The sequence below is a fragment of the Psittacula echo genome (genome assembly GCF_963264785.1).
Source record: "Psittacula echo genome assembly, chromosome: 10".
Lineage (NCBI taxonomy): Eukaryota > Metazoa > Chordata > Aves > Psittaciformes > Psittacidae > Psittacula > Psittacula echo.
In genome coordinates, this window is record NC_137741.1 from 12,438,842 (window position 1) to 12,464,322 (window position 25,481).

At 42.3% G+C, this 25,481-nt stretch overlaps 1 protein-coding gene across 1 annotated transcript in view; it reads right to left on the bottom strand.

The window, feature by feature from the left end:
• HOMER2 (homer scaffold protein 2) overlaps positions 1-25,481 on the bottom strand; it is a gene marked incomplete at both ends in the record, with an annotated part of 56,223 nt that overhangs the window by 25,923 nt on the left and 4,819 nt on the right. The window contains one exon of the mRNA XM_080626662.1: positions 6,928-7,084. Coding sequence (XP_080482788.1) covers positions 6,928-7,084 — 157 coding nt within the window. The remainder of the gene's footprint in view (positions 1-6,927; positions 7,085-25,481) is intronic.

The window sequence follows — 25,481 nt, forward strand, 5'->3', positions numbered from 1 at the left end:
TTCAGGCATCTTTTACAAAGTACTTTGTTTAGCACAATTGATACTAGAACATGCCTCCAGCAGACAAGCATAGTTCTTCAGCATGGGCTGGGAAATCCAAACTGGGAAAAGTCCACGCTGCGGCTGCCTTATGAAGCAAACTCACCCGATGTGAGTGATTAAATGGCATCAAATTATTTTAAAGGCTCTAGTATGGATTTACATTATATACACACTGATATTACTACTATATATAGCTACTCTGCCTCAACAGTACATATCTATTATGTGATGTTTATATAAAGATCATAAACCCACAACTATAGTTTTTACTTAATAGCCATCTCACTAGCATAAAAGCAATGAGACGTTTATTGTAAGATACACACAAACTATGCAAACTGGAAGGCAGGCTTACATATTAAAATTAGATTCTATACCACGTTTTTTTAATGTTAGAGATGTTCTTCCTTTTATGTGTGGGGCTAATTAGTTTCATTTGTTGGAATTACTCTTTTGTGGCTCCAGAATCATCTCCAGTGCTAACAATCATGTTGAAATTAGCTCAAATAGTTCATGAAATACTTAACATACTATGACAAAGAGAAGATGAAGGCCACCAAATATGCTCATATTTCTGTATTACAGTAATCTGCCAGACCAGTCCTGGAAATCTTTTCTTCTGGCATAGAAGGTCTCTTTTGTGGACAGCTATGGACAAGGATGCAGGAATACTGGATCAGTCAACTCAGACCTCCACAAGTCAAAACCTGGTTACCTTTCCACCAGCCTAATACGGCATCACCCTTAAGCTGGGACATGTCTTTAGGGCTCTTCAAACAGTAACAAGTATCACACACCGCCTGTGCTCTCGCTCCCTCCACACCCCTGTTTTATGGTTGGCACTCTTTCTGGGATAACCAGAAAAGGTTTCCCATGCAGCCTGGAAGAAATGGCGTGAAGGGCAAAAAAGAACCCGGCAGAAAAAAGTTTTTTGGGAAAAAGAAATCTACATCTCAGTCACCCGGCAGTGAAAAAAGCCTTGAGAAACTGGAAAAAAAAATATCTTCTGCTAATTTAATCAGATTTTACGAGCACGGCCTCTCAGGAAATCACAGTCCTGACAGTGCTGCAGTCAGCAAAATCATCTTCAGGGCGAGGCCTCTGGGCATTTCAGAAGGTACAAGGTTCAGACCCCAGCAGCACCATGCTCCTCTGGGATGTACACAGCACCCCTGACAAGTGATGGCCATAAATAAAACTAGGGCAGGTAAAACTGGAAATAAAAGAATCTCTGTCCCTTTGACATATGTGCTCACCCACACCTTTCAATATCATAGCACTGAATTCAGGATTTTTCTATTGCATTGAAAGAAAAGGCAACACACCACTTTGTACGGTGACTTCTCCTGTACTTTTACATCCCTTTATTTTTGGCTACCCAAGGCTGTAAAACGTCCTCTGATCATTTCACTACAAATTTATTAAACCTGGACATTTCAGTAGCTAAAAACTTCGGTATTTAAAAAATATAGAACACAGTACATCACTCCACCTAATTCACTGAGGTCAGGCAAACACACACTGATACTCTGAATGCCAAGAGGAAAGGCGATGTGATCATTTCTGCTACACATTATCGCAAATGAGATCCATGAGGTCTTAGAGGCACAGTTAAGTGCTGCCACACCAACGCAGGCCCCTGCTGAGGTATGCATTGACAGAAGACTTTTTTAATTCAGGGCCAAAAATTCCCTAATATCTAAATTACTTTATAGGTTTTCCTGAGAAAGGGTTGCTATTGGTTTAATGGTTGAATTTACGTCAAAGAACATAAAGAATTATCCAGATGAAGGAATTTCATCGGTGCCACCGTACCCGGCAATTTTTTGCTGTGAAAGGAAAGCTTCTTAAGTCTAAGAGCCACCTTTTGGCAAAATACTCTAGGATATTTTTAACAACTATGTCTTAAAATAATTCCATCTCCACGGGCAAAGAAAATGATTTGTTTTGAGTCTGAACACAGCTCTGGAAGAACTCTGAATTTCCTCTCCATGTGCTGAGGACTCCTGCCTCCAGTCATAAGAACAAAGAAAGCGTGGTCACAAAGAGGTGGGCAGCTATTAAATTAGGTAGCAATTAGGACTGGTACAAGAACTCAGAAAGCCAGAAATACATCAAACACTAGCAGATTTACACACCACCCTTTCTTACCTCCCTAAATATCTGCTACCACATGCTGCTGGGGCTCTGTCTCTGCCAGCTTCACTCTGCCCTGGAAATCACATTGTACTCTTGCTGTAACAGTCACTGACAGATTCCATTATAAGAGCATATATGCCACTTAATCAAACAGCTTCATCGTACTTTATAATATACTGTATTCACTTTGGGGAACACTATGTGAATACTGATTGGCAAAATTTGGACCATATTCTTATTCTTACTAATTGCAATTTATTTCAGAAATAGACCCACTGATTTTGCTTTCCCAGCACAGCAATTTTTCTGGTTCTCTCTTCAATACTTTCACACAGTTATGCCCAACTTCGCTGCTGATCTTCAGTATTCAAGGTAATTGCTGGGTAATAAACTTTTAAATGATCTATCTGCTGGGAGCGAGTGTCAGCTGACAGGTATTTTTTAACTCTGAAACACAAAGTCTTTGTTTCTGTACCAGGTACTTATCAAAATCACTCTTGCAATCTATTCATCCTTTAAACCCTGATTCTAATTTTTTCTAGTCATTTGTGTAAGCATCTTACAGAGACAACTTAGCACTGGCATCTGACTCTTGCTGTGTCACTTTGCTGCTGCCATCACTAAATGTCTCACTATACACTTTATTGCTGGCTATTAATTTTTAAGATAGCTTTATGTTCCTTATTAACACCTTTTTTCTCAAAAGATAAAAATGATGCTGTTGCAATCACAGGTTTTGTAGAAATCTAACATCTGAACATATGAAAACGAGGATAGAAGCTTGTTTCTGAAGGATTTTATTTCCTTCTCGAATTTTATACACAAACAAGTTTTTCCTTCTTTCCTCACTGTCTGTGTTGTTCGGATAACACATATTTCCAATCTATAAAAAATAAACAAATCCCACCAACTAGAGCACTACCATTACTCCAGAGGGTGATGGAGGATATTGGTCTGCGTAATTTTCATGCTTTCAAACTTTCTTTTCACCTCTGAAAGGCAGAATAATGTAGGTCACTTTTAATGAGGAGCCTTGTGTGTGGCTTTCCCCACACACTCCACAGCAACCAGGCACTTACAAGTTCATGTTCTCCCTGCACCATTGCTGTATTTTATCATTTTTCAACAGGGTTGACTTTTGCCCACAGCACTGGGGACTTTCATATGGTGAAGTCTCTTGGCTGCCTCATTAACTCTGAATCAGTGTGTGCCCTTGCATTTTACTGTATAATTTCCTCCAGCATTCATTATGCTGCAGTTTAAACAGCCTCTGGCTAGAAACTTCTTAAAACATCATGATGAAATTACTTTCTTGACAATATACAAGTCAATTACAATGTAATTAAAAGATACACTAATCCATTCCCTTCTTTGGTAATGGTATGTTGGTTAAGATCCTCCAGTGTGTACTTGGATGGTATCTATGAAACTTGCTATAAACTGTAAGCTACTGTCCACAGCCCTGGTTTTCCCTGAAAGATGCAGGAATTATAATGCCTGTTCTCTTCTAGCAATCACAAGGAATTAAAGGGGTACAAGCTGTTTTGAATCTAGGGTCTCCACCCCTCAGTGCTCTGACTCCCCAGGCATTTCAATGGGGTTTTTTGTCATTGGGCTGGGAGGATTTGGAAGAAATCTGGCACCTGGAAGGCGTACACTCTCGCCTGGCTGCCCTCCATCACATTGGACTCCTGGTTTTCAGCACGAGTCTCTTGCATATTCCTCTGCAAGGGAACAGTTATATTCCCTTGTCTTCACTCTGCTGCTCACTTCTACACTATTCCCTTTCTGTCCCATTTTCCTCTTTGTTGCCATGTCTGTTTACATGACCTCCACATGTATCCAGGCCCTTCTGTCCTTCCCCATCACTTGGCAAATGTGTAAAGACCTGAAGGCAGCAAAGCCAAGCAACTCCCCTGCCCCTTTGCCAGCCGTCCTCACAAAATGAGTTCCCAATATTCACACCTTTAAATATATGGGCTCAGCGGTTCCCTTATTCCCTCACTTCAGCCCACTCCTAAATTCTCCTGCTCTCCTCTGCCCTGCAGCACTCCATATCCTCCTGTGCCCTGGGGCTCTGGGGAAGAGGGACAAGGACCTGACAGGAAGAAAGGGACAAGGCTACACCTGCTGGAAGAGAGGATGGGGCTAAAGGACAGGGGACTGCGGAGCGTGCAGACCTTCAGGGACAACAGCAGCATTCTGAGGAAGCCACTCCTGTGAGAATCACAGCCCATCAGGTTGGTGGTGCCGGAGGAGGAAATGAAATACTCATCAGGTTGACATTACACAGCCAGCCCCACGCTCTGCACGGCAGCAGCACTAACGGGTGTCAGCAGCCCAATGCTTCTCCTCATACTTGCAATTCAACATGCTGCACACAGTGATACGTTGACTGCTAAAAGTAAATAAAGCTCATGGCAACTGGGTAACAGTGTTTAAGTGAGGTGCCTGTATTCTTGATCACTTAATAATATTTTTACTGTTATGACATAGTATCAACATCTGTTGGTAAAAAAAATATCCAAAATGAATCCAGCGTCTCCATACAAGTTGGATTTTAGTAAGATGCCTCTGCAAGCCAATGTGCATAATTTGTGTTTGTCTAAAATAAAGTATTAGAACAGCCCCTCTGCAGTTTGGACAAGGATGGAGAGTTGCAAGAGATACACATCCTTTATCACCATCTTCCTTCTAGGGCCAGCTCCCTTAATTTACTTGAGCTTCAGCTTTTTTATCTTTAAAACAGAGATAACTTCTGCCCGCAGGGACGCTGTGATGCTAATCCATCTGGTATTTGCCAACACATGCAAAACTTTATTCTAATAAGTGAGATATACAGAAAACAGGACATCACTGATACTGTCTACATTCTTCCTTACAGTCCTACCCAGTTTCATTTTTGGCTGGAAAAATAGGTCAAAACACTAAACATCAGTTGTTTGAGGGAGAAAGGCGACTTTTAACTTATTTTGGTATAAATGCCCTTCTTTTTCCAAACCAGCATTCTTACAATGGACAGGCAGGGTAACAGGGGACTCTCCAGAGGTGAGAGTGAAGCCAACATCTTTTCTCAACCTGTTCCTTAATCAGCAGAGGTTCAATACAAGAGGAATAATTCATGTGGTCAGCAACTGATTCTTGCTTGGGAAGCCCTGAGGGAGAATTTTAATCATGGAAAGCTCACCTTCTTCTAAGACATGCTAAAATGGGCGGGTGGTTCCCTCTAAATGTCTTTCGGGCAGATTACAAAGCAAAGCTTGGATGCCCATCTTGTTCTCAGCATGCCCTTTGCAGTTTTGGCAGAGCCTCTGGCTGAGAGCATACGCTACCCCTGCAGCTTCCCCCTGCCACACACAGTAATTACTTTCTCCTCATTAATTGGTCTTAATGCATGCATGTGCATCCACAAATCAAGCGACCCACTGCTGCGAGTACAGCACTTCTGGCTTGGAAGTCATACATGCTGGGTTTTGTAAAGCCAACAGCCCAATACCACCAGCACCAGCTTCACCCAAGCAGGAGCAGCCATGGGGTATAAGCAAATTTTGGGGGGGGATCAGCTCTCCCCAAGAAGTTGCAGGGGTTGTGTGTGCTGATGGCAAACCAAGGCAGCTGGGGCAGTTAGCTGGTGCTTCTGGAAATGAACACACCAGCACAAACAACATGCTGATGGAGACATATTAATGCTGCACCCATGTCAATGAAACACTACCATCAATTTCAGCAGGCAGTATAGCTGATTTATAAGCCAATATATAACAAAACATAGCACAGGAGATGTTTGGAAAAACAAGTATGTGACATACGCATGACAAATAGAAAACCTTTAGTAAGGGATGATTTCTGCAATCTTTCTCCCAGGACAGTGATATTTTAACATCTTCATCCGAACAAAACACAGATAAACAGGCTGTAAACTTGCCTCATTACCCTGTGGTTTGTGCTTTGGCAGAAATGACAGATGATTTTTGTACATGAGCAAAATGTTTTAACTTACACCTTTGACTGCGGTCTGCTAGGGGAAAGCAATCACCTCACTAGTTACTTCAGAGGGACTAATCAGAGGGATAAAATGTGGTATGTAATAAAAACTGCTGTCTGAGCAACCCATTCAATCCGACTGATCAGGATTCTTACAGGAAACACTTCATTGAACGATCTGGTAGTGAAAAACGAAGAAAGAAAAAACAGTGGTGGTGGGGAAATCTTCCTGCCTAATGCGTCACCTAAGCCTGATGAACTCCAGTGCAAAAGCTGAAGAAAATTCAGTGCTAACCTGTAAACAGTTCAACCAGGCAAAAGTGAGTATGCAGTTGGCATTTACGTTAAAAGCTCTAGTCTGCACACATCAGTCTCCTCATTCCATTTAAAAAGAATTTTTTTTCACCAAAAATGGCCTCAGCCTTATCCACCTAATACAGTGATGGTTTTACACACTGTGCTACAGACTCAGTTTGGATACTTAAAGCTCTTGGCTCATTAAGATCGTGAAGTCAAACTAGTCAGAGATAAAACAAATGAAGTTTGGCAAAATCACTTTTAAGGTGCCCTGTGTTTTTCCAATATTCACTACAAATGCCCATTGTGGATTATTGTCCTGAAACCAGGACAGTTACATTTAAAAAGTCAGTATTTATGAACTTAAGAGCTTAATGTAGCCCACCCATGTCCATCTTCCGCCAGGGCTGACAGTCACAATCCTCTCTGCGCAGTAAACACACGGGGGTACCATCAGCCTCCTACCTTGGCTCCATCCACACTGATAATCCGATAGCTGTTTCTCGTGCTGTCATAGAAGTAGGAAACAGTTACAGCCTGCTTGCTTGCGGGAACCCAGTTCTTCTTCGTGCTGGGGTCAATTTGGAAGACATGGGCTCTGGTGGTGAAGATGGGCTGTTCTCTGGAATAGGGAGGGACAGGAGAAATGGATGCATGAGTCTGCGGAAGATGAAATGTCTCAGAAGCCCAGCCTTGACCAGGCACGCTGAAAGCACAAGACAGAGAGAACCTGGCAATCCCCCAAGCTGAAAAGGCAGAGCAGTTACAATGCTGAGCCATGGGCTCATCCAGTGACACATCCAGCCATGGGCAGCTCTCCTTGGCATCGCTAAGTGACACGCAGAGCCCTAAAGTTACTTCTGTAGCCCAAGAGGCAGTTGTCTGTTTTCTCCCCATGCTATGCTAACTTGGTATCCACCTTTTCCTCCAAATATTTATTTCCAGGAAAGGACACTCACATGCATTCTTTCTTTCCCCATCCACATATTGTGCCAAAAGCAGTAACAAGTCCCCCTTGGCTGGATTTCCTCCTGTCATGCATTCCTATGAACCACTACCTACAGCCAGGGTTCCTCTGTGGATGCACCAAGGACTTCAGCAACCTACAGGCACAGTATAATTACTGAAATATTAATCTCTATCCTTAGTATCCCACTGTTCTGTGGATGCACATGAAAATTTCATCAGAGGCAAAAGCAGTCAATCATCCTGGTGAGTGAGGGGGGAAAGAAATACAAGCAAAACCCTGTGTTGATATATATTGCCTTTCAGTTCAACTCAGAGGATGATACACTGCCTCCGACACCCCGTTCCTGAACACCAGTTCTCCTTGAATGTTTTTTCTCACCAAGCAAATTGTGCTCACAGTGGAGGGGGTTTGTTTTACCTTCAATGTGTGACAATGCAAATCACACATCACAGCAGAGAAGACGCAGGACCAAAAGAACAAAACATGATACACATAAAGTCTTCTGGGTTGAAGATCAGAATTAAGACTTACTTAAAGGCCATAAAACTAAATTTACTTCCAACTGTACCTTTAATCCAAATTTAGAAGTAGAAGTGAACTGCAAATCAAGCTCTACTGTGCTTTTATATACATTTTTATGCTTTTAGTTCTTAAAAGCTGCAGTATATAATGGCCTACATTAAGTGTACTGCTCAATATATTCTTACCACATGCGAAATATTGTATCATGAATAGTTACTCCTGACAGAATTATAACAGGATTCAAACCCTACTGTACTACAATAGAGTTACCACCCAAAAATGTTTACCCCATGGAAACTGGAAAGGCTGCCAGGCTGAATTTTGCACAAAGCAAATGAAAAGAGGTAGGTGAAAGGCCAGAGAGACCTCATGCTCTCATATGCTGTTCTTTCCTATTCATATAAATAATTATCTTCTATTATTCTCAGTCCCATAGTTTTGGACCCTATGTTTTTATTAAGATTTCTTCAGCTCTCTGTATATCCACCTGTGCTTCTGCAGAACAGAACAACTTCAGCTACCGCACGTGCAAAATGGATCAAACATCGGTGGGAGTAAATTTATGAATATCAAACAGATGAAGTGATTTAAGAGTACAATTAACTCAGGAAAGATTGAGTGAACTTGCAAAGCCCAGCAAGTCCTCAGGAGGGAGCAAATGAAGCAAGGGTTTCCTCTTTGCAAGACATATGCAAAGTTTTACATTTTTCCAGGGACTGCTGTGCAAGTTTCTGGATGGACAGCAGTGCTGAACCCTGTACAACGCTGCAATGAAATAAACTGAAACTACAATGAGACTGTCACATTACAGCTGTGAAACAGCAGCAGTTGCTTCTGCTCTTCCTTATCAGTAACTCACTGAACCCGACTCTCATTTCACATGCTAAAATCGATGCCGTCCTCAGCTGGGAGGAAAGAAGGAGCAGGTCTCCGTAACATTTAAGAAACATTTCCATCACCCATTACACAGGATTAGCAGCGTAACACCCACGAAGGTCACAGAGTTTGTTTGCAATAAGCAATGCAGGGAAGGGCACTTTCCACCAAGCCACCTACTCTTCTACTCTAAAAACATGCACTTCCCTGAGTGAAGAAAAATCTTGAATTATTTTGCCTTTTACTTAACTCTGTATTTTTAGTAGATTATATACTAATAGTTTCTGCTAATGGCAAAACAACCTATATATCGCAGTCTAAACTTTCAGAAGTTTCCTCAATGCAAACCTATTCCACAAACAACTTTAACTCTGTTAACTCATCTTAACAACACCAGAAAACACTGTTGAAACTACGCCTGGCCTCTCTGCAGCAGGAGCTGTAAGCATATAAAGTAAATCTGGAGATTAGAGTAGAATGAAGTGAAAAACCATCTCCACTTTTTCAGGAGTTTTGTAGCAGCGACTGTTACCAACAGGAGCCATATACGTGCATCCAAGTGGATAAATTAATGGATAAAGAAGCCATTTAGCTATTCATGTGGGCCTTTTATTAAAAAGTAAAGGTAAAACCTTTTCTAATTTCTGTTTCTAATTCTCATGATTATTAAACCAAAAAATGAGTGCATTTTGTCTTCCTGGGTGCAAACAGCAGCCCTATCACTCACAGTGATAGTGCGCTAGTTGATAAATTATTAAGAAAAAGGAAATGCGATGTGTAAACTTAGGCATTTTAACTCATTCAAGATAAATGAGCTGTTGACCTTCCATTAAGACTAAATTTGGAAGGGCCAGCTGGTTGCCCTCCACAAATGCCTTTGACCTGTCTGCCATAGGTGGCTACAAAGCAGCAAAGCCCCAAGACTGATTTTTGAGCCCCTGGAGCAGATGAAGCACCCCCAGGACACAACCTCCTGGAAGGAGTTCACAGTTTGGCTCGCAATAACTAAGAAAAGAAGCTGCATTTCTGCAGCTGTGCCTGCTCTGCGGTCGAATCCACTTGCAGGTCTGCACTCAGCTATTACCCCAAAGGGCTCAAACCCCTCAGCAAGGTCCGTGAGTGCACTACCCGCACTGGGAGCCGGTGCCACCATGCTTTCCCTCACACCACAGAAGGACAGCAAAGCCAACAGCACTGACAAACTCCAGCAGTGCAGCTTTCTACATGGGGGTGATAGAATATCCTCCTTCATTGCATCCCAAACTCCTTTGACCAGTGAAGCACACAGAGAGGTAACACTATAACTGTGGCACTCAATTTTCAAATGAAACACTGAATTAGACACTTTAAAGCATTTAACACAACCTCACAGAACTCCAAATTGAGAAGGATTATTCTGCGTTATTCACTTGCAACTTTTGACATTCAAGAAATCACTTTACTGATAGAATATTAACTTTGTCTTCCAGGGTTTCTTTCCTTTTTATTTTATCATTTCATTTTATGCTTAAAACCACAGAATGCTAACTCGAAATTCCCACAGCACATCCGGTGTGGTTTGGGCCCCTGTAAGCTGCTCGTTACATGAGACTGCCAGTTTGCCTGGGGAGGCAGGGAGCAGTGGCTCTGCCAGCCAGGCTACAGACTCATAAATCACAAGACAAAGAGAATTTATGAATGTTTAAAATCTCATTAATTTTAACCAAAGTTGTTAATGATTGATTAAATACTCTTATAAAAAAAATGCTTTTAAAAATCAATTTGACAGTTAACATCCACTGTTTGGAGTAAAGCTGCTTGAAAGGCAGCAAATGGAGACCTAAATTATAGCTAATAAATCTGCATTATTAAACAAAGAACAAAACAGAAAATGCACTTTTATAAGCTTTTTAAATTATTAACTATCTAGACATCACCAACTGCATCCACAGCTGTGCGAGATACAGTATCACTTTCTGGTTAATATACAACCATGCCAAATTTTACAAGTGTATGACTAGCTGCAAGCCATGTGTTTTATATTACTCTTCCTAATCAGAGGGAATGAGCTCTCACTTAGGAAAAGTTCAAATTATTTAATTCAAAGTTCCTTGTTTATCATTTGAATCATGAGCACAACCAGTGATTTAAATCACTTCAGCTGTCAAGAGCCTTTGCTGACTGGCAGCCAGCACCATACAGGCTGTAGGATATCGGTGGCTGATGGAGTCGTGGCACATGGCTGGTGGCCAGCCAGCATTCAGGAGAGCCCCAGGCCCAGCCATGCATGGGGCTGTGTGGAGCTGGCTCTAACAAGGCACTGATGACGTGAACACTTCTGTATTGCAGCAATCTTTTCTGATAGTAAATACAACACAGTGACTCATTGGGTGCCTGTGGGATCAGCACCCAAGTTCTTTTAAATGTGCAAAGTGTCCAGTGAGCATCTGGTGGATGCACTAACTGAGCTGTAAATAGAACAAAGCAGCTTCTTTACTTGCTGTAGGATCTGGAACATCAAAAGTATTTGTGACAGGAGCTCTCGTACCTCGCCAGAGGCAAAGCCACTATTTGTACATTTTGCTAAAACTTTCATTAACAGATCACATAAAATAATTTCTGGGATAAGAATTCCTAGTTTGCAGGACAGGATTATTTGTACTCTCCCCACACTAATACCAGACAGCTTTGCATTAACTGCCTAATTTACCAATTGGAATAAACATATTTTTTTAAAAGAACACGTCCTCATATAGCTGCAGTTTAGTGGAGGAGGCACTTGCCTGCAGAAAGTGCATCAGTCTGAGTTCGGAACGTGGTGCTTCCTGCTACAGTCCAGCATCATGCAAACGCTGAAGTTTATACTACCTGACAGTGCCAGCAGATCTGCAGTGATTTGCTGTAACAAGTATTAGATAATGACGCTCTTTCAAGAAAGAAACGGACACAAACAGGAACAAACACAAAATCAGACTTTGTGACACCCTCCCATCACTGGTCACAACACAAAAAAAATTATTTGCTAAACACACCATGAAACCTTTGGTGTCAATAGTTATCTGGATTGATCATCGCTACTACTGCCTGAATGAAACGAAAAGAACTAATCCTTCACATGTATCTTCACATATAATGTATCCTGGAGTGACATTTGTATGTATTTATGGTAATGAAAAAACAATCAATGTTGCTAACCGGAGAAACGCTGTTCCCACCATGGCATTTCTGCTGTCCCCCTTGACAGCCACCCTCACCTCTGGTGTGAAAGCAGGATGGTAGCGATATCAGCTCCCAAAGCCACCAAGCATTATCTGTGCCTCTGACTTCTCAAAAATGCACGCACAGCTCCAAGGGCTAAGAGCACATGAGCGAGGCAAACTTGCGCCTTCAGTCCCAAAGAACACTGCATAAGTATATCTGGTCCCTTGAAAGCACCAAGCTCTACAGTCATACCTCCAAGACCTCAGAAGTCACCAAATGTCCCCCTTCAGCCGGAAGTAGAGCTGGCACCAGGGGTCCCCGTGCCCTTGGGATGCTGCTGCCCTGCCGGGCTCCTGCCTTGCCCATCTAGATTTTACTGTGTGATGGCCCCCAAGTTCATGGATGGAGATTTTTCTCCTATCTGAAATACTCATCTCAATGACAGTCCAGGCAAGCAATGATGCCTAAAAATTACCTATGAAAATACTGTTTTGTCTACCCATAACACTACTCACTTGTTCATACACACACCTCAAGCTTTTGAAAAAACCCTCTTCCCAAAACACCAAAATCCAAGAAAAGGATGTACTCTGATGAAGGTTGTAAGTGCTGTGGGGAGAAGTTACAGTCCATGGTGTCGCACGTGGTAATGAGCATGCCGGCTGCAGTTTATACATGAAGTTAATCTTTGCGCAAAGCAAAAGGGAGACTCTGCTGTCCTCCAGCCTGTTACATACCGAACGCTTGCACCATCTTGGATCAAATCTTTTCAGGAAGTGAAAAACCACATGAATTAGCTTCCTGATGATGACTGAGGATGAGTCGCAGGACCCCTCCTTGCCTCGCTATATGCACTCCAGTCAAGACAAGTCACACATGCCACAGACAAAGCAAATTTACTGTCTCAGGCCAGTTCCCTGAGATACTGTAACCTCCATGCCCATCCCTGCCTGCATCATGGCTGGGGTCAGGAACCAGGCTGGCAGGCTGGACCCAGTCAGCAAGGGCAATACACATTGCTGGGGAGAGGAGAATGCTAAACCTGCACATTTTACAGATGTGGCAGCAGCAAACAGCCATTACGAAAGCCAGCAGCTTGCTCCCTTCCCAAACTGGCATATGCTAATTAATCCAGGCCATTCAGATCTCATCAGCTATGACAGGCAGGCCATGGTGCCTGGTGCCAGTGTACACAACCAGCAGAAGTGAAGAGCCTGTTTCAACTTGCAAGGGTGCAAAACTCACAGCATGAAGCAAGCAGGTGGGTAATGGCTCCATTTTACACCTGAGGAAACAGCCGTTGGGAGCAAGATGGCATCCAGGGATAACAGAGCCAGTAGCGAGCCTGGAAATAAAATTAAATCGCCTCATTTCCTCTCTGCAGCTTTGTTATCACCATCATTGCAGGGCTGCTTTATACCAGAGCTTCTACCTAAGGAAGGTTTTGACTACATGAATTTAAAAGGTTAAATCAACAGCTGAATATTCACCACTCAACAAGAGACTACTGTAAAACTTAACAGACCAGAGAGAAGTTATCAGTGGTTTTAACAACTGCTCCTACATGATGTGGAGGAAGGTGGGACAGGATGCCAGCCCTGCAAACCACCCTCCTGCAGTTAAGCACTGGTGGCTCCACAGACCTAGGCAGCTCCTGTTTGTCCTGCAATGCAAACAGTCCTCCTCACACAGGTATTTCCATAGCTGAAATTACTTGGAAGGATGGAGAATCAACCTTGAGCAATACAAGACAGGAAGGGTGAGCACAGAGAGAAGAGGGAGACCTTAATATTTGTCGTACAGAAGGGACGGGAGAACTGGCCCAGCACAATAGGCTGGGCTAGCAGGGGACAACTGCACTTGGGTTTTGCTCTTCTCTCTGCAAAAAATAAGATAATTGCAGGCACCCCTTAAACTGCATTTGTTGGCACTCTGCTAGCCAAGCCCTGGTGTTCTTTGCTCCAGGGTGGAACTATGGGTACATAGAAGAGTACATGGAACAACCTCTGAAAAAGCCAGACTAGTATTACAGAAGTAACACTGTCCCTAAAAAGAGAAAACAAGAAAACAGCTATTTTTAAAATATAATTTACTTAAAGTCCTTCTTTTCAGCCTTTCAGCTGCTGAAGTTCCTATTTTGTAAGCAGACCGATCTCATGATGGGGTTGAAAAGAAGTGCTGAGTCTGGCAGCAGCGCTAATCCAAGGTCAAGGTCATGCAACTCATTCAAATAACCACATTCATGATTCTCTGGTGCCCACTTTATACTAGATTTGATATCACCTCACCTGCAGAAATATATGAAACTCATGCAAAAATGTCCATCAAGCTCCCTTCTTTTACAGGCATTACTATTTCAACTGACAGAATGTAATTAGCAAAAGTGCTTCTTGCATTTGCCGGAAACATAATAGTTCCAGTTACTTAGTCAGAAAAATTAAGAAAAAACCTAGCTAGCTAAAGAGGAATTTTCTGTTAAAAGCACAGACATTAATTAAACTCATTTCTGAGTAAGTCCATAAGAATAAATCTTGAGGACAAAAGCTTTCAGTATGAAAATCATTGTAACATCTGTGAGATCTCACAATACCATTATGCCTTTATGAAGTCAATATACAAATTAAAAGGCTTAACGCGGGCAGTGGAGAAGCTCACACTTCATTGTTGGGCTATCTCCAGATGGCCATTAACCTTTCAAGACACTGTGGATACACAAGTGACAGGAACTGAGGGGACCCTAAACTAATCCTCCACAGGTAAGGTTATTTATTAGGAAAAAACCCAACAAGTTGAGGTGTGTGTGAAACTGATTGTGTTACTCTGATTATTTCAGTGATTTTTCCTGAGCAGACATTTAAAAAGGATCCATAAATTTGCACCCCCAGTAATGTTTACAAAGTCTCCCATTGACATAGGATTAAATTCAAACTTGGACTCTGTTTACTCCCAGCACCTCTTCCACCCTTGTTGACAAATGAGACTGCATCAGCACATAAACAACTTTCCGATTTCTCTGGATCAGTTAAAAATCACATCCTCTGTGTTTTCCCCCAGCTCCAGTAGAGTTAATGCTTTTAGCACAGCCTCCTTGGTGGCACAATGTTTGCATTGTAATATTTCAGCGAGAGATTGCCATTGTAAATTGAAAGTATAAATCTTGGGAGTAGAGAGTGCAAGTCTGTCGGAGAGGCAGAGCAGCCTCTCTCTGCACCTTGCCTGGTGCCAGCAGCCCTCAACCAGGCACAAACCCAGGAGACACTGGGTTTGTTACTACTCCCCATCTCTGGCTCACAGACGTGTCTGCATGCACCAAAATTTCCCCCATGCAGCTGGTGTTGGGAAGGATAAAGCACTGGCACACACTGCCCTTGCATTTTACATGTTGGGGACTGCTCTGGAAAGCTCTTGGTGAGACCCTCTGCCACAGCACAGGGAGGCTTGAGCAGGAGGGACCCCACAACAGTTTATTACAGTAGTGTGTGCAGGGATGAGCCAGCTCAGGGGTACTCCATGTATGGGAAACACTGCTCACCCCCATGGGATGCACATCAGCATCTACTGCTGTCAGAGCAGCCCAACCAAACCCAAATGAAGCCACAGCTCTGTGCCACCATGAATTTTCTCACGCACAGGTAAAACACCACGGCAGTTGGTTGTGTTGTTTTACAAGGAGAAGTAAGGAGCCAGTGAAGATCTGAAATGCATGAAGCTCCTTGAGCACCATCCAAAAAGAGGAAGTGAGGTGCCAGCAGCCCCAGTTGCTCCTGGGCCTCCTCACCACACATCAGACAGCACGCAGTGTCTGTTAGTTAGCACTGGTGAGAAATGATGAAGGAAGAGAAAAATAACATGACACAATTTTGGAAGAGAACAGTAATTTACTGTGCATATGTAAACCAGCAGGAAAATCCTTTAGTGAAGGCTACATTACTGTTATTAATCCTGCACTATGTATTTGGTGTGGGAGAAAGCTGGGGATACTCTGAGGTTGTGTGTGCTATTTGGTGTTTATTTAAAAAATGAGGAGATTAAATGTTAGAGGATATATCATCAAAATACATTGTAACTAAAACCAGAAGATTGAATTGAAAACCCATGTGTGTGTTTGTGAATGTAAAGCTCACTGACACTAGCAGGACAGCATCTTTATGTTTAGGACTTTTGCTCCTCCCATGCTCTATAAGAATGTGCATGGCAGGTGAGGTTATCTACGCAAAAAAATCAACTGAAAAGTTAATTTTTAATGAGTAGCATAATCAAAACTTCATTATTGAAAAATAATATGATTAAACACTCCATTATTTCAAAAGCCACGGAACTAAGCAGATCCTAGAAGGGGAGTTCTTTTGCGCACTAATCCATGCATGTAATTATCGATACGCTTTCCCATGCCCTATTCAAATGCTCTCCCCTGAGGCTTTTTCTTCCACTTCTACTAAAGGGGAAAAAAAGCCAATCAGTTCAGTTTAAAGAACAAGTTGTATAACTCTTTATCTACTGCCTAAAGGATCAAATAAGGAATTCTACAGACCATGACGTCACAAGCAAATGATACGGCTTTGCTTGTCCCTGTGGCCACCACCACCTACAGGCAGCACAGGCAGGGCAAGGTGTGTGCCCTGTGCTGGTACATGCTGTGACCAGAGAGGCTGTCAGAGCACCTGGGCTAATAAAACACTCAGGTCTGAGTGCTTTATTAGACTGCAAGAAAAACGATGTCAACAGATGGTTTAATACGAGGATACATGCCTTTAATGAAACTTAAGCATGCAAAAATTAAAAGCAATTAAAGAATAAGAAATTTACTCTGGAAGAGATTAGAAAGATGCAAACCAATGCCCACACTGGGTTTTCCATACATGTATCAACTTGCCTGTGCTGAGAACAGCACTGGGCTGGCAACAGCACTGCCATGTTTAGATAGATTTGTTGCTACCAGTCTTCTTCTACAGCAAACCATCTAGAAGACAAAAATTGCCAAATGTAGTCAAAGACAGTGTACTAAGAACAGCAAAGAGAGTTCCAGTGCAAGCGCATCCCCATGCTCAGAGCCAGGAACCCCACAGCTGCAGCTGGGAAAGGGCAAGGTGCTGGGCACAAACAAGCACAGCTAAAGCCAGTCATTCCCCTCCCAATGCAGTTGGAATTATTAGATCATCTGGAAAAAAAAGCAGATTTCTATTTTTTGGCAATTTTAATAGACAATCAACAACCAGAGTATTTTGGTTGCTGCTGGCACAGCGGCAGCACCTCTCTAAGGAACTGGGGGACTTGGTTCTTGAAACTAATGTACTTACTAGCAGTCAATAAGATCATGGAATGACACATTTCTTCTGCTTCAAGTTGAAAATGCAAAGGAAATTTCAAACATTTAGAAGTTTATTCAGTTTAATCTTTAAAAATATAACACCATCTGTTGCCATCAGATTTACGGTACAGCTCTCAGATATGTACATTTAATTGTTGGTATAAAAAGCTGTCAGCAACCCCAGCACAAAAGTGAAGATCCTCTGGTAATCCCCTGAGCTACAGAGGGAAAAACTTTTAAGTCTGAAAAACTTAACCAACAGGTTATTCATGAGAAACACAGTATGAACAAAACAAAAACCCCACTACTCCCCTTGTCACACACACCCCCTCCATTCATACCAGTAAAAACACAAAACCAAACCTCTACAACTTGCTAATACCACAACCTGCACATATTTACAGGTAGTGTTGGGAGAAAATTCCTGAACCTCAACAGCCAACTATTTTGATCCCTGCAGTCCTGCTCCCTTGGCACTTCTGATTTCTGCATGCCAATGCCTTGAACTTTGTGGGTTATGTGAGGTACATGTTATATGAGGTCTGGGCTATGGGAGGATTCAATTTCAAATATCAGCATTTTTCATGCAATGCAGGTTCCGTATCTACAGGCTATAATGCATATATAGATATAAATAAAATAAATTAAAAAAAGAAAAAGACATTCTCTTGTCAGCAGAGTCTCAAAAATTAGTGTGGGTTGGCTGAAAATCTGTACAAGAAACAAAACATAGCACAGATTCTCATTGTAAACTTATTATACAAGATGAGTCCCAGAAATACATAAAAGCAAACAAGTTATTTTTCTGGACATGCATCAGTCATTACAAATCTAATACAAGTTTTAAGGAGGTAACAGTCCTGAGCGGCCAGGCTGGGACACCCACCAGCAGCTGGATTTGCAGGAGCAAAGTCAGATCCCTGATAGTGTCAGATCATTTGTAATGTTAAAATTAAAAGGGCTTGACCATTTTTTCCAACAATTACTCGCTCTGCTGAAAAACCATCTTCTCCCTTTTATGAAATCAAACAAGAAACACTGGAAAAATGAATTCTTACCTGTCTGATGCTAATGATCACATTTCTCATGTTTAGAATATTTAGCTTCTTTGTGCTTTGGAAGTTAATACAACAGGAGAGGATTTAATATTTTTCCCCTGTCACACACTCTGTCCTGCTGTTATTTCATGATTGAAAGATTGCAAGTAAAGCTGGCTTTGCCTTATGAAATTAAGGTCTACTAGACATAAAAATCCAATTAGTGCTACAAAAGTTAAGGCATACCATTTCCCAAGTCTCATTTACACCAATACAGACTTTTTTTTAACCCTTTCTGTCAAGTGAAAGACAGCTGAATGACTGGATTTTTTCTCTCTCATTTATATATTGATCATAATAGGGCCAGACAGGTAGGCCTATACAAGTGCTGATTCTGTCAGCAGACAAAGTTGCCAGGACTGTGAACATTGTCACTTATAGATTGATAAATGGACCACAGGGACTAATTGTATTTCAGCATCTCTGGACAGATGGCAAATCTTACAGCCATATGGTGATTATTTCCACAGAGCTGAAAGTATATTAACACTTACCAAAATGTTTAAGGTGATGAGATGATCTAAAATATTCTTTCAATGAACTGGGATAAAAATGATGGGCATGGAAGGGCCTGCACGCTGGGGCTGGGCTCTCTCCCAGGATTCCTGTTTGGTGTAGGCTCAAGGGCCTGCGGCTGTCACACAGTTATCGATGAAACTGGCTGTGTGCTGGGTCCTCAGCTGGAGCACAGTGCTGCTGCGATAGCCAGGGGATAACATGCCTTATTTTAGCTGTTCTGCATTGCCCTTATTTAGTTGCTACTATTTACTGCTTGATATGCTGGCTGCCCTTTCAGTTGGCAGCACTGATACATATACTTTATTTTCCTGCTATTTTCTTCTAAATCCTTCTATACTCTCGAATTGAAAACAGTGAAGTTATTGTCCCATTATTAAAGGTAGCCCCATACCAAGCCCTGGCCCATGAGCGGTAGAGTCCAAGGAGTAGGACTACACATGTACTATATGCAGTTAGCTGTCTACTCGAAGAAGAGGAATCAACTGGGAGAAGACAGAACCATGCCCCAGTAATCCTGTGAAACAAAACAAGCCAGCTGCATGGTGACCAGAGGCTCATCCTGCTCCCTGCAGTCTGGATAAGCCATTGCTAAGTTCTGCAGTGCCACTTCAGCATGGAGCCGGTAGCTCATCGTATTTACCAGATGCTAACAAAGCACCCGATGGATAATATGTCAGGCTGATACACAGCCCAGATGACACAGCCTGCTTATGGCTGCATCCTTTACTAACACTTTTGCTGTGGAGCTTTGAACCTTTTATGGGATTTATGCAGCAGTGAATTCACACTTCAAAACAATGGGAGAGTACATGCTGGAGACCTGATCCTCTCCTGCTCTAAGTTACTGCCTATTTATACCAAACAAATGTGTGCAAAATCAGCTTGTAAATTCTAGAGAGATTTTTATGCTAGAATAATAACCCACAGTACACAACTTAAATGACCTTCTGCTTAATTTTCTGAACAAAATTCTGAACACTTGTTTTAAAAGAGGATTAAAGAATCATGTCTTGCATCCTGCAGGAATTTGTTTTGAGGGCACTCTCATGGTAGGACACTCCTAGTTAGCAAAAGCCAAGACCTCCCTAGCTGGAGGGAGAAAAAAAGTTTATGCACGAGTTTCCCCTATTTGCCATAAGTAAATTATAGCAAGTCAAGAGCTAGAAACTGAACTTGTCATAGTCTTTGTGATCTAAAATTAGTGCCTGGTGTTAGCATGCAGAATGGATCAAGTACTCACCCTGCCACTGAGGAGAAGGTGCCAACTGGTGAGAAATTCTTACTATGCTTTTTGCACATTCACACTTTAGCACCCTAAGAATTAAATTCATTTGACTTGTAAGGCCTCTATTACAGATCTCTCTAAACACAGATTTCCCTTAGGAAGTTTTACTACCCCCTGAAAGGCAGCAGAAGAGCATGTCAGTTGCCTGTTTCTGCCTAGACAACCCACACTAGCCCTGTGTTTTCCCATGTGCCTTCCCAGCCAACACATTAACCCAGGCTTGGAGCTGCTGCTGCCCCAGGCATTGGCTGGGCTGTGCACCTGCGGGGAGATGCAGCAGCTCCAAAGTCACCATATAGGAAGGAGGAGTGCCAAAAAGAGATGAAAAAAGGAAAGAATGGGAGGAGAAGTAACTTAGATTCAAGGTGCAAAGTCTGGACCACTCTAACTCATGTAAATCAGCCATTCTTTTGAGGGATAACAGGCAGCACTGAACCATCCCAAATCATTCCCAGCAGCCATGTGTCTATTTTCTCTTCTGGCCAATAAATCAGAGGTCATCCTGTAAAGCAGTTGATGAGTATAAATTCTTTCCAGTACAACCTCCTGCCACTCCTGCTAATTTAACAGTTATTGGAAAGTGTGCTGCAAATCAGGGCAATGTTACTTCGATATTTCATGGGAGAAGCCTTATGGAGTTGCACAACGTTGCTGTACCTCCTAAGGACAAGGATGCCAATTCATAAAGCATGGAGGAAAGACTAAGCAGGGAATGTAAAGTGGATTAGATATTTTGATTCTGTTCCAAACTCTAAGCTTAAAATAAAAAAACTTTGGCAACTTCTCCCCCATAGAATTTGAAATGCTAATTTCTAACTCAATGGAGAGAAGTTTGTGCAAAGATCTGAACAATACATATGCAGGATTACTGCTCCAAGACTGAAAAATGCAGATTACGTCTTGTTGGTAGAGGGAAAAGCCGGTAACAACAACCTCAGGAGAGGTGTTTACAGCAGGCTTCACAAGGAGCTCGGTCCAGCTGAAGGAGGAAGCCCACCCCACAGCCCTCTGCAAAACCAGTCTGGGGAGGCAAAACAAGGCAAGACAGATTGCTGAGAGCATCAGGCTGTGTACAACAAAGTCCTTGAAAGCTGATACATCTTCCATAATACGCAATTTTGAAGGTCTCAAAAACCAGATACTCAGAACTTTCTGTCCAGGGAACGTCTTTGAGGTTCGCACAGAAACTTTAAAGACATACTTTGTCCTTCAGATCTCTCAAAAGACAAAGCGGATTTTCACATTATGCACAAACCCATTACCCTGCTACAAAGCACAGAGGAAGGTGGAAGAGGCACAGAGGATAAAGGAAAGTTCCCCGTGGAAGCACGGTCTCAAACACACTTCTGGATCTGCCTGGCAGAAGGCGAGCAGCCTCCCCATCCACCCCAAATAACTCCCACACCAACAGCTCCCTTTCTGGAATGTGAGATCTGACCCCTGCACAGCAGCTATTGTGTTTCAATGTAACTGGGATTACAGACTCAAGCTTTTAATTGAATTTCCTTGAATTTGGGAGACTATAGGGAAGTAACAAATCCCTGTTCCCAGTCAAGCCAGTTTCTGTTCATCTTGAAAAGCACCATAAACCAAATTAGACTGCTTTTTATGTGTTAACATTTTTAGAACATACCTTAAATACAAGTTTATGAAGACCACCTGTTTCAACAACAGGCAACAGAACATTAGCTATCTCTTGTAATGGACTACATTAGTGACAAACAGCTGTCAAATAATCATTAAAAGAGAAAGCTCTCATTCACCTGTGTGCTGGAAAGTTTCAAGCAGCTAAATTTCCTTTATTGCTTCATAACAGAAGAAATCTCTCCCTATCCTAGCTGGAGGAGGGGCTTTAATTATGACAATCACTGGATTACACACATACCTAAATGGAGTCCAAAGATGCTTTTATCTCCTCCTTGTGTACTGAGGGGCAGTGGTTGTGCCTTTGGGTGTACCCTGTGCCTGTGAGCACACTGGGGCTGCCCTGTCTGGGCAGAAACCTCCTGGCAGGTCAGGGCGGAGTATTTCAGCTTTGGGGCTACCAGGAGTTTGGGCTATGTGAAGATGTAAGAGGTGGGGTTACCTGGAGGAGCAGTGGATAGGTACACCCTGGTTAGAGATGGAGTGGTATCAAAGCACAGACAGGGCAACAACTATGCTGTTGCCATCTTTGCACCAGCATCTGAACTAGCCACCCGCACAGAGCTCCCGCCTCATCTTCACACATCAGCTTCTCCAAAATAAACAATAAGAAGGTGTCAGACTCTCCCCACATTCCCTCCCAGCAGCCAAGAGCCCCAGCGCAGCCCTGGGTGCTGGCTGGGAACATTCTGCACATCTCATCTCAGAGAATTTCTCCTGGTTTTTTCAACTGCTTTCATTGACAATTTTCAGTATCACAAAACAGATCACATGTTCTCACTTAAACAGCTACAGGGAGACATTTTAGACGTGTGCAACAGATTTGTAGTGGGAAGCCGGAATACAAAAGCCTGATAAGACCAGGGAATGAAATAAAGGCAACAAAGAAAGTGTTGCTGTTACAGAGCAACTCACCAAAAGCAAAGATCTTGAGTCAGTCACTGCAACACAATTAATATGAAGACAGACAGCGTGCATCTTGAAGTACTGTTTTCAAAAGGAAACACCTTGCTGAATACCCCCATTTCTGGCTACCCTACCTGTTCTTCTTCCAGGGGTGAAACAATAAGTAATGAATACTGAAAATAAGATGCTCACACCTCCACCTAATATTATTAATATTTCCCTTCAGAGTCATACAAGTTTTAAGTCATATCTAATTTTCCCCTCAAGAAATACAGTGTTCCATGTCTGAGAAAAATCTACTGCAAAGTGTTAAGCAGAGACAAACAACAAGTATGTGTACAGTAGGTACTCATACATACCATTTCACAGCCCATAAGGAAGGATCCTCAGTACAACTAGAAGCAGTTCTAGGAAAAAGTATTTTACAAGCTGGCTACATATTTTTAAATGCATTCCACAGAGGCCTTTGCTGTCTTGCTGCACTGATGTACTAAACTTCACCTGATAAGAATGCAGTTGCAGGACTTCTATTATTATAATGCAAAAACTAATAACACCTAGCAACTCCAGAGGCTCGCTCAGGCCCCTTGATGTGCCGGCATAAAAGTGCAACTTCTACAGATAATTCCTTTTGAATTGCAGCAGGGTTCAAGTGTCTAAATTCTGCAGGATGCAGTGAAACTTCCAGACGGAAACAAACCAGTTTGTCCCTTCAGAAATCCATACAGTCTTGCATTTTGATAAGCTACGTCAAATAAATAAAATGAGACTAGTGTGTGTGGGAGGCAGGAAAGGAGGTTGCGTTACCACTGAAGTGAATAAGCTTTGCACCGTTACCAGCAGTCACTTCTGCTCGCACCTCCATTGCCAGGCCCTCTTTCCCCTGTGTCAGATCTGCTCGTTCTTCATGATAAAGCCATAGTTGTTTTGCAGCTAAAGCTCCTGGTCTTGCCAGCCTTCACCATGAAGCCCACAAATCCTAGAACACCTACACAGCAGAGCCTCCTGCTCCCCTATGAGTCATTAAGCAGGCTGTCCCGCTCAGTGATGTCATCCAGCAAGACCCATCTTTTCTTTAAACAAATCCTACAACACCTCAAGCATCAATTATTTAAAATATTGTCTTCATTTTAATCCTTACCCCAGTGGCAAAATTACCATTACAAAGCACTTCCAAGTGATGCAAGAGGGTCCAATAGCCTCTAATAGTTGCTACGTCAATGAGGAGTAAGCAGTCAGTGACTCGTGTCGCACATGAGCTAAGCACAGAGCATCCGAGCCAGCAGCAGCGGGCAGATTCCTCTTACAAACAGGCAGAGAACAGCTAGGATGTGTCACCAAAAATATAATCAAAGATCAACTGCATCATCCAATCTCATCTTGTACATTTTGCATTAGTACGTATTACACAACTGCTACTCACACTGTCTCTAACCGGTGCTGGGTGATGTGTGGCTATGGTGCAGCAGTAACCTTGCCTGATACTAATAGCCTGTTCCCTGCCTAATTGCTTTTGCCATTAAAAGTGCTTCTGTAATGCTCAAGCTTAAATGCTGCTTCATTTGAAGGCAGTGGCCTTGTCACATTCTGAGATTTAATAAGAGAATTGTCAGCTATTTACAGTGTACAGCTGAATTATTAGAGAAACAGAGTTGAAATATGTTCCCCTAAGCACATTTACATCCTAAACAGCCACGACCGAAACAGAGTATAAACAAGTCACATGCTGTATTTGCAGTGCACAAAGTGCACAAAAGCAATGGACAGCATTCAGAGGTGAAAGCAAGCAGGGATTTGCCTGTGTAGCAACCTTTGGGACTGAGGACCTTCCCACTCTGCACACGCCCTATCACAAAGTTAACAGGAAAACCAACAGCTGATTCAAAACACTTACGTGTCCTTAAATATACATTCATGGGTGAGGCTACTGTAAGCATTGCATTAATAGAGCTAAATGAATGAATAAAATGAATACATGAATACACAACACTGCAGAAAATCTAGATGTAAAACCAGGCTGATGCCCGTGCTCTTGGGTTCTCAGCAACATCATTGCTCCTCTATGCCTGTTTCAGGCATGCTGGGAATATGCTTGAACACTTTGTCAGATCTTGAACTAGTTAAAACTACTTTCAGTTTAAAGAAACCAAACATCAAATAATTCTTAACATTTCAAATGATGCCTTTGTTGTCAGCAGACCTACTCACCATCCTCTCTTCAAATAGAGAGAAGGGCTTAAGGGACATCCCAACTTTGAGGAGGATATTTTATTTACAATTTTTTTCCTCAAGTGCTAATCATATTAACAGCAGTAATTAATTAGGTAAGTAGCTGAAAGCAACTTGACTGTGATCACCCTCTTAGCACTAAGTTTTCTTTGAGTCCACTCTTTATACAGCATTGTCTGTGTGAGCAAATTTTGGTGTAATTTGCAGCAGGGCACTCAAAACTAGCTGTGGAACTGGCAGACTTTTTCCTGTTGTCGTTTGCTGAACTTACCTCTAGCATACCCCAGAATTTTTTTCTTAACCTGTTGTGTCTTTCATACCAGCCAATTCCTTCATCATTTCTTTCTCCTACTCTTTTATTAGCTTGTTTAGTAATTTCTCCCAATCCCATGTTTTCCTTGAAGCTTATTCACACAGGAGATCTTTGCCAAAATTCAGTTACGTGCATCTATCTGCACTCCTCATATACTCCTCATATAATTG